The sequence below is a fragment of the Orbicella franksi genome, chromosome 12 (genome assembly GCF_964199315.1).
Source record: "Orbicella franksi chromosome 12, jaOrbFran1.1, whole genome shotgun sequence".
Taxonomy (NCBI): domain Eukaryota; kingdom Metazoa; phylum Cnidaria; class Anthozoa; order Scleractinia; family Merulinidae; genus Orbicella; species Orbicella franksi.
The window spans coordinates 10,579,838-10,589,352 of record NC_138156.1 but is presented as its reverse complement, the minus strand read 5'-3'; the positions used below and the strand labels follow the sequence as shown (position 1 = coordinate 10,589,352).

The 9,515-nt window shown below is 38.3% G+C and overlaps 1 protein-coding gene across 1 annotated transcript; it reads left to right on the top strand.

The window, feature by feature from the left end:
- The first annotated feature begins 757 nt into the window (after positions 1-757).
- LOC145464136 (COUP transcription factor 1-like) lies at positions 758-9,514 on the top strand. Its single transcript, XM_081447951.1, has 3 exons — positions 758-1,520; positions 2,110-2,682; positions 9,053-9,514. The coding sequence occupies exons 1-3, from the start codon at positions 1,304-1,306 to the stop codon at positions 9,325-9,327; spliced, it is 1,065 nt and encodes a 354-aa protein (XP_081304077.1). The 5' UTR covers positions 758-1,303; the 3' UTR covers positions 9,328-9,514.
- The last annotated feature ends 1 nt before the right edge of the window (position 9,515 follows it).

The following is a 9,515-nucleotide window of genomic DNA, read 5'->3' as shown; positions in this document are numbered from 1 at the left end:
GTTGATTTTTTACGTGTCTGACCCTATAAATCGATATATTTCCTTGCAGCTCTTATGCTAAATGATACCATAGATTGGTATGGAAATTTAAATATAAACAGTAATAGCGCAAAAAAGCGGCTTCCTCTTAACCAAGAGGAAGGCCTTTGTTATCGAATGACATACACCTTGATGCCTTGATCGTGACTTTTCCTTGATTGCCTTATTGCCGCCTACACCTTTATGCCATCTTGATATCCGGAATGTCATAAATTATCTCGTAAAAATATCACTCGCATGTTCTGAAAATGAACGTGCGAAAATTGCGGAACGTATTTTAATGTTTTCCTTTCTTCCGCGCGCGAAATCACAAATTAAATTCAAACAATTTAACCTTTTGAGCTGTGAAGTTTTCAAACGATTACTGTATATTACAATTCTCATTTACTGCGGAAACACCTATGGTAATGTCAATGTCTGTTTTGGGCCTCTTTCAATGGCTCTGTTTTATAATTTTTGATTCAAGCGACGTTTTCAAGACGTTGCAGGAAACACGCTCTTTTTTCTTTAGCAATGAATCGCTTTTCTAAATAGCCTTTAAATCAAGCGTGTATCATAACTTGAAAAGGACCGATTTAAGTATACTGAGAGCGAATTGTGAATCCACTTGTTTAAACGGAAGGCTGTTTCTTATCGAAACATTTTGTTTAAAGAGCGTGCGAAAGCCACATCTGTCGATATTGTTTCACAGTGTAGTTCGCTGAAAGTGGTAATCCTCTGCTCTCAGCGTGTAGGGAATTAGATGTTACTTGAAAACCAAAATAAACAAGTTCAGCCTAGCTTGTTAAATTGGAAGAGGATAGGTTAAAGACCCCTTGACGTCAGAAGTCATAAATTATAGAAAGGAAGAGAAATAAACGAGCAAACGTCATTACTGCGCCGGGAAAGTCGCAAAAGCGACCACATTAGACGGTATTATATTAAAAAGCTGTTTCCTTATGTGTCAAAGCAGGCTTTGTTTTGGGCGAGCGACACGGCATAAATATTCAACAGATACAACGAAAAGAAAAACAGCGCTAAAGAAATAAAAATAATAAAAGTAGTTTCAATGTTAATCATTCGCCCTGCTAATCAATCATTCATGACTCTTGACATGTGCCTTAAACTGGCTTGCCACACAAGTACATACATATATATAGTACACGTATAAATTCTAAGGGACCTTAATAGACCCTGTAGGTCATTGCTCGCACCTTCAAGATCACTCATCTTGGTCGTGCAGAGGGTAGAATAACGCTAGAGGCGGAGGAAGGAAGACACGGACATGGAAATCTGCGCGGTGTGCGGCGACCATTCCACAGGCAGACACTACGGTGCGAATACGTGCGAAGGATGCAAGTTGTTCTTCAAGCGAAGCATCAAGAAACGTCTGTACTACACTTGCAGAGTGGCAGGGTGTTGCCCTGTAAACAAGCGCTTTCGAAATAGCTGCCAGTACTGCAGAATGAGGAAATGCCTAACGGTGGGAATGAAAAGGGAAGGTGAGTCACAAAACATGTTTTAAGTTTTTTATATTACTATTATTATCGTATTGTTACTGTGCGGTTGCACCCAGTTGGAAAATACAACTTTGCGTTCTTGAAATGTGCGAACAAAAATTTCTCCAATCTAACACAAAGTAACTAACTATAAAAATAAATTACCTCAATTGGGTTGGAAAGTCGTGAGTAAATCGATTATTTAGAAGGCGCTGCCAAAGTGATTTGCTCGGTTTTTATCTACTCGACACATTTTCACTAATTTCAATCAAATGGTGCTTTTATCGCTTAACGTGGAAAAGGAACATTGTTTAAACAAGCAAGAGCAATTCCCTGCAAAATTTACCACTTTTTCAGTTCTGTCTAAACATTTCCAATCGTTTGACAATAATGACTACACTTTCGTGTTAAAATATTTACCTTTGGTGTAATTAAACTTGCGTTAGAGAAAAAATTTCCCGTTCTCAAATAAAGCAAATATTTCCTTTGTTGTAGGCATGGTTGAATTTTTAGATTTCAGTTCTGCTAGAATTATTTTGCCCCGAAGTTGAAGTTCCTCAAATGGAGAATGTTGTCTTGTTTTCTTTCGCAGCTGTACAGCAAACCAGAGCACAGGATTTTGAGAAAAGCAGAAAGCGGCACCGCAGGCAACAGTTAAAAGGTGAAATGCGAAGAGAAGCCGAGTTCGTTTCCTTGTCTGATTTCGTCTATCATCTGCAGGCTGTTGAGCCGTACCAAACACCGCAGACGAGAAACGATGCAAGGTCGACTCGAGAAGAAAGCACCACCACTGGCAGCGACAGCGTCAGTGGTGTTCAAAAACTACCGGCGGAAAACACAACAGAAATCGCGGCCCGGTTGCTGTTTATGTCCATTCACTGGGCGAAAAACGTGCGTCACTTCGCGGACCTGTCGCATTTTGATCAAGTGACGCTCTTGCAGGAAAACTGGTGTAAAATATTCGTCATCAACCTCGTGCAGTGGGCCATGCCGTTCGAATTGGCGCCTCTCGTTGCTGATGTTATGGAGAAAACGCCGAGCGAACATCTGGATCGAGTTCTTCACAACATAGGAAAGCTCAATGAGGTTGTTTTCAAACTTGTACAGCTGGGTTTGAACAGGGCCGAGTTTACTCTTTTGAAGGCGCTAGTTCTTTTTAACCCAGGTAAGAATAAATAAATCTTATGCATTTTTCTTGCTGTAAGGTCTGTAAGCAATCGAGCAACTGAACGCGCAAAAATTAACTTGAAACCGCGTCCCTTATTTTTGCAAATTTAAATTATGCTTTTTCTTCGGTCTGTGCGCAATGAGAAAAACGATTTAAGCATTAAAAATATCGTGATTTTTTTTTAAATCATTGGATAACCCCGAACACCGAGACTTAAACACTGGCATAATCTAAACCTCTCTCTTGGAGTAAAAAAAGTAATCTTAATTCGCCATGACCTCCTTCTGTTTGTGTTACTGTAATGACCCTGCTATTGCCCAGTTTTTTCACCCAATGGCGAGGAACATACAACACAAACGAAAATGTAAACAGCGGATCCAAACATGAGTGTGATATTGCGTATGAATACAATACCAGAAAGTGTGTCGTGTGCGTTTCTCTCTTTTTGTTACCGCCGCGGCAATCGTCGAAGTGCGCCTTTTTCTCAGTTCGCAGCGTAAGCTTGATGAAGTGGTCAGGATTAATTCTCAAAGCCCTCCTTAATCTCTCCGTTGCTCAAGGCCATCGCCATGAATTTGCAAATTAACAGCACCGAGTGTCTTTTGCCACTTTGATACGGAAAAAAAAAGGAATAACTAATCTCTATAAGTTAAATGTATTTATTTTATCGCCAAAGATCTTCTACCCGGAAGTGTGTTGCGATTTTTCAATGTTCCGACTTTTCGGTCAAAATTGATTTGTCTTTTCGTCGCGCTATTACTAATTTCGATTCTTAGGAGAAATATTCTTAAGATGTGGATTAGTGAGGCTTTTTAATGGACTGATTTGCTTACAACTTTATTAAATGCGAGTTTTGAAGTTTTAGACATTAATATATGTTTATTCAGTCATAGCGTAATCAGGGGAGATGGTCTTTGACTTTGCCGCGACAGAACCCTTCCGGATGGCGAGTTAAAAATGACGAATTAATCGATTTGTTGAGGAAATGAAAAAGATGAACAACGTTTTCCGCAAACGAACAAAAATGATTATTACGCTGCATTTCAAACCCAGGTGCAGCCTGAAGGAAGGATTTCATGATTCTGTATGTTTTTATTTTGTACAATCACCGTCTTTTAGCTTTTAGCGAAAGTCATCATCTTCCCGTAGTAACCAGGCTCGTAGCTAGTATCAGAAAAACCCTTTGCCTCGGTAAAATTTGGAATTTATTTATTTATTTGATGTTCCCTTTAGAGGCTATGCGTTAAAAAAGTCAATATAAAAGAAACATTTTTTTCTGATATTGCCTCGGTAAGATTTTAGTCTGGCTACAGCTACAGTCAAGTGGAAATAAAACTGTTTCTAAACGCATTTTGATTACTCTTTTAATAAAATTTCGCCGAATTTCCGCCAATAAATAATCATTTTTGCTAGTGGTTACTTTTGTTGATGAAAACGAGTTCAATTGAAATGTAATTGAGTCGGCACCATGATGGAAATTTCTTTAATATAAATTAAGGCTGCGATTATTTAAAGTTTCCGTCTTGTAAATTACATAGACTATATATCAAGCGAATTTTGCTACAGAGATGTCAGACCGACCCTTATCCACATTGAAACAGGTTCATCTCGCGACAGAGGAGCGAGAAGTTCTCGCAGCGTGTTTTTTCTCGCGCGTGCGTTTTCTGTTGTTTTGCTTAACGATCAACCATCCATTACGGCTGATCGAGTCTACAAAGACGCTATTTTCGGATAATGTTCTTAAGGAATTGATTTCTTCCGCGTTTGTCTGCCGTTCATCGAAAAAAAACTTTAAAGAACGAACTTCAGAAATACAAATTCCGATTGGCTGCCAACTCTGCAGAAATAAACAGGATAGAGAAATTTACCGCCGAGAAATACAACGCTCTCATTCTGTCTTGCTAGCATATGATTCTGTTCCCTGTCCATGCAGTAACATCGATACATTATTATAAATTACAATCACATAAAAGGTCACAGTGACTACCAATAGTATACTTAGAATATACATTTAAGCATACCCTTGCCGTTACCCTTGACAGGTCATTTTCAAAGCATTTTTAATGATTCAAGCTATTTTTGAAATTATTACAATAATTCTAAGGCGCAAGTTTTCCTTCTCGACTTAATTTACTTTACCTTCCTTTTAAGGTTTTGCACATGCTTTAGCTCAGTTGTAGTTAAAGAATTCTGATTTCCCTTTCGTTCGGAAGTGATCGAGCTGCATTTTCTCATATCAATTCGTTATATGTGATGCACATGATAGTGAGGAGATTAAGGAAATAATCAGCTTCAAATTTGTGACATTGTTTTAATGTCCTACTAAATTCTCCCAACTACAGAACAAGAAACCTAAACCAATATGTATTGTTATCTATCTCATTATTGGAGCTACAAATAAATTGTTGTTACATGTATATACTGGAGAATTTGTATTCGTTTACAGTGGCGGACCCAGACCTTGAGCTAAGAGGTTCGCGGGGGGGGGGGGGGATGGGGTGGGGGGTTTTGCTTTGCTTGCCCTGCCGGCTTTTCTTCCTTCTGTGATTCCTTTTTTTACCCAAAATAGAGGGGGTGGCCCCTCCCCTAGATCCGTCACTGGTTTATCCCCATGAAAGTCTTGTGAGACTAAGGTATTCGGGGGTGGGGGGGGGGGGGTGGGGGCGGTTTTGCTTTGCTTGCCCTGCCGGCTTTTCTTCCTTCTGTGATTCCTTCCTTTTTTACCCAAAATAGGGGGGGTTGGGGGGCGGGGGTGGCCCCTCCCCTAGATCCCTCATTGGTTTATCCCCATGAAAGTCTTGTGAGACTAAGGTGCTTTCATTCTTTTTAAAATAACGTTAAAAACTTGTGTAACTTTACAGATTTTCTTCTTCCTCTGAGTAATCTGATGTTGCGCTCCAAATACTTTTCATGTCCCCTAACCTAACCATAAAGTTGTTTTAATAACAGTCTTACTGAGTAACTCCTGCTTTACTATTGTTTTCGACTCATTTCATCCGATAAATAAGCCTACGTTTTGCTTTAAAAGCTTTTTTTTTACTAAAAGGAGAGATTTTTCGAGGATTAGGTACAAAATTGTGCAAAACTTCAATTCCGGGCATGCGCATAAGCCAAAATTTGGACTTCTTCTTCTTCTTCTTCTTTTTTTTTTTTTGCCATTAACCGTTCTCAATTTCGTTTGTTGGCCCTTTCCTTTCTGTTTTTCTCTGCCCTTTTACACTGGCTACCTTCTGCATTGTATGCTCTTTCTGGCTGCAGCGAAGCCTAGAAATGGACCTTGATCAATCATAGGCGTTGTGGACCATTTTACCACCGTTTTTGCACCAAAACTGATAACGTTGTTTTTCGATTTGCGACGTCGGAATGTCGTCGATATCTAAACCTGACCGTTGTGCGGAAGGGTTAGCCAAGCACTACTATCTGCTTATCAAGAATATCTGATGACATTTAATTGATGACGTCACAAGTGGTACAAAGAGCACGACCATTAATTACGCATATATGCATTAATTACAATTACGCATATATGCGTAGCTGGTATTCAAAGGGTTAAAGCATTGAAAAAGAAATTTTAAACCCCCTTAACGTAGTTCGATGTATCGAGCTTCATTATCGTAAATGTCAAAGTTATTAATGGTGCCATGCCATTTAATGATATTCCAGTCTCAACTCTTTTGACAACTTTGACATTTACGATTTTTCATTCTTGATAACATGATAATGCTTTATGCGTCGAAACGTCGAACTCCTGGCTTTAATTTTAATATTTCCTGTTAAATAATTCCATTCGCCATTCAACCTTTTATTTCGAAAAATTTCTCTCCGCAGGCCTTATAACGAAACGGTATACTTCTATATCTATCCACTCCGGCAGTATTACGAGCGAAGTATACCTTTTAAAGATGTATTAAGTCGCGAAGTTATCGCCAAAAAAAAAAAAAAACCCTGCATATGCTATTGTAAGAATACGGGTTAAGAACTGCTGTCGTAAATAACTTCGTCTTTGACCTAACTCTCGATTGTGAATCGCTTAAAAGCACAATTATAGTACACATGTTAATTTAATGGTTTTATCATCAACAGACTTAAAAGTTAGAATCCACCTAATTGCGCTGCATACAATTATATCATGTGTTGAACTCTTTTTGTTATTTCAGCTCCTACACGTTCATTTAAAACCCAGCTTTCGCTTTCACCTTCAGAGGCTTTTTATTCTTCTTCAAAAACCCTATAAAAGACACTTCTATTATTGAAGCGAAGACACTGTTTTTTTTTTTAAATCAGGGATACATTTTGTTAAAGGTGTTGGTTTGTTTTATTTTTAATAAGGCCGCGAAAGAAAATTTTCAAATTGTCAGGGCTATTTATGTTATTGAACTTTGATTAGCGTAATTCAAAACATCGCCAATATTTCTCAAAACAACATTCATCTTTGAGAAGGAGGATATTAAAGGAAAACTCTGCCTTCTGATAAACTTTGTGGACGATACCAGATGGCAAGTCATTGCAAATTGCATATCAAATTTTCTGCTTGTCTCTAACGTCATTCTAATTTTAGCCAAAGAGAACCCGGACCACCTTGGCAAAATAACACCGAAAAATACGTTATTCTCTTAAAATTTAGCAAGGACATCTATGTTAAAGGAAATTTACACCGTTGTATTTCTAATATAAATGAATAACTGATTGTAATCAGTTTTTTCGTATGTATAATGGAAATGAAAACTAATTGCTAACCGCTAACGCGCCCATCTGAGACAGTTAATTATGAGCACGTTTTGTTTGCATAGTATTCATTGAAAATTCGCAAATCGAAAACACATTAACTTCGACTTACTCGACTCAGAGAAGTGTCTCACTTTACCTATTCCGTGGTCCTTTTATCTTACGAACGTGCACATTTAATTTGCGATTTCGCTTCACATTGTACTGCCAAGTTATATGTCCGATCTTAAAGCGGTTCCTCGGAATTCGGCACCCGTTTCTTCTCCATACCCAATTCTTTATGTGCCGATAATTTCAATTTTGCTCAAACGTCGTCTTTGAAACAAAGTTACAGACTTTTGAAAAAGCAAGTAAATTTATTTCGTTCTACTTCTTTTCGAGAAGTCATGATAGTAATAATAGATTCACTGGTTATGACACTGACTTCCTGCAAATTTTGTCCTTCGCTTTGCTACATTGTCAATCAGAGTCGGCTGCCTTAGTTTATCCCATTTACTCCCAGGAACACTGAGTCTCGTATTGTAATTGAAAACGATCAAAAACATTAACGGACACGAAAAAGTGCTGCTCAGTAGGGTTTCATTTGAATAGTAAGACACAGCACGCCCTGTCTTATCCAGACGCAAACCTTGTACAGCATACCAAACAGCGCTCTGTAGCTTTTATTTGAATGGTCACACACTAGGGTTTTATCATCCACAGACTTGAAAGTTCGAAGCACCTTGTATAACATCATAAACAACACCACATGAAAGAACTGCTCAATAGCTTTCAAATGAACAGCCTCGCACTTGGGGTTTAGCCACAGTCTAGGAAGCTAGAAGTACCTTGAACAGCATATAAACAGCACGGTATAAAAGGACTGCTTAGTGACATTTATTTGAATGGTCACATGCTGGAGTATATTTCGTAGACACAACGCTTAAAACAACCTTATACAGCACCGTAAGCTGTATCTGAAAAAAGCACTGCATGATGGTCGCGGTTTGAATTTGTATGTTGCAAACTAGGGTTATATCTAGTCCCGTTTAGCACATAACCAAATTGATTAACTCGATGTTTGGCTCCGGGAGTGTGAGGGTTAATTCCGCCCAGAAAGCTTGTGGTCGACTAACTTCAGTTTAAGTCAAAACTACAGCACTAAACAAGGCTACCAGTTTTATCTTTGTTTGAAGATAAAAAATAGATATTATTTAGCATACATCCAAATTGCTTAACTCGTTGTTTTAATCTTGGAGTGTAAGGCTCAATTCCACCAAGAAAGCTTGTGGTCGAGTAACTTCAGTTTAAGTCTAAACTACAGCATTAAACAATACTACCAGTTTTATCATCGTTTGAAGATAAAAGATAAATATTATTTAGTATATATTAACCAAATTTATTAACCCGATGTTTCGCCCTGGGAGTGTAAAGCTTAATTCCACCTAGAAAGCTTCAATTCAAGTCTAAACTACGGCATCAGACAACACTGCCAGTTTTATCATCGTTTGAAAAAAAAAACAGATATTATTTAGTTATTAACGTGCGTGATCTGTCATGACAGACCTTTCACTGTTTTAAGTGCGTAAGTGCGCTAATATTTTTGGCGGCACCAAGTCATGCAATAACTGTGTATTGACCTGGTTTCTTATCGTTTCAACAGATAACGACCAGTTATCAGACTCTGTTCAGATCCAAGCTGTTCAGAACAAGACTCGAAATGCTTTAGAGGAGTACGTTCGCTTGCATCGACCGGAGACTTCCAGTCGCTTTGGACAGCTGCTCATCAAACTAACTTCTCTTGGAGCAGTGGACCCCCAAGTCCTTGAGCACGTGTTCTTCAATAAACTCATTGGTGCAGCGTCCATTAACAGTCTGGTAGATGACATACTGAGAGCCAACACACTTAGCTCGTACGCTAAGAGCACTGCTGTATAAACAGACAGTGAATGACATTTTAAAGATTTGCAGCGTCGTTTTTTCTAGATGACAGATTTGAAAGAGAAATTTTAACGCAAATTATTCAGCGTTAGTTTGTTGGATGTTTATAAGAATTATGACACCAGACAGTTATTAATTAAAAAGACAATTTTAACAAAAAAAAAGAAAACATTAATAGCCGAACC

Bases quoted from the DNA above. Each gene is read 5' to 3' on its own strand.
- LOC145464136 (XM_081447951.1), top strand. From the start codon at position 1,304: ATGGAAATCTGCGCGGTGTGCGGCGACCATTCCACAGGCAGACACTAC. The intron at 1,521-2,109 runs GTGAGTCACAAA...TTTCTTTCGCAG, and splicing joins GGTGGGAATGAAAAGGGAAG to CTGTACAGCAAACCAGAGCA. The intron at 2,683-9,052 runs GTAAGAATAAAT...TCGTTTCAACAG, and splicing joins GCTAGTTCTTTTTAACCCAG to ATAACGACCAGTTATCAGAC.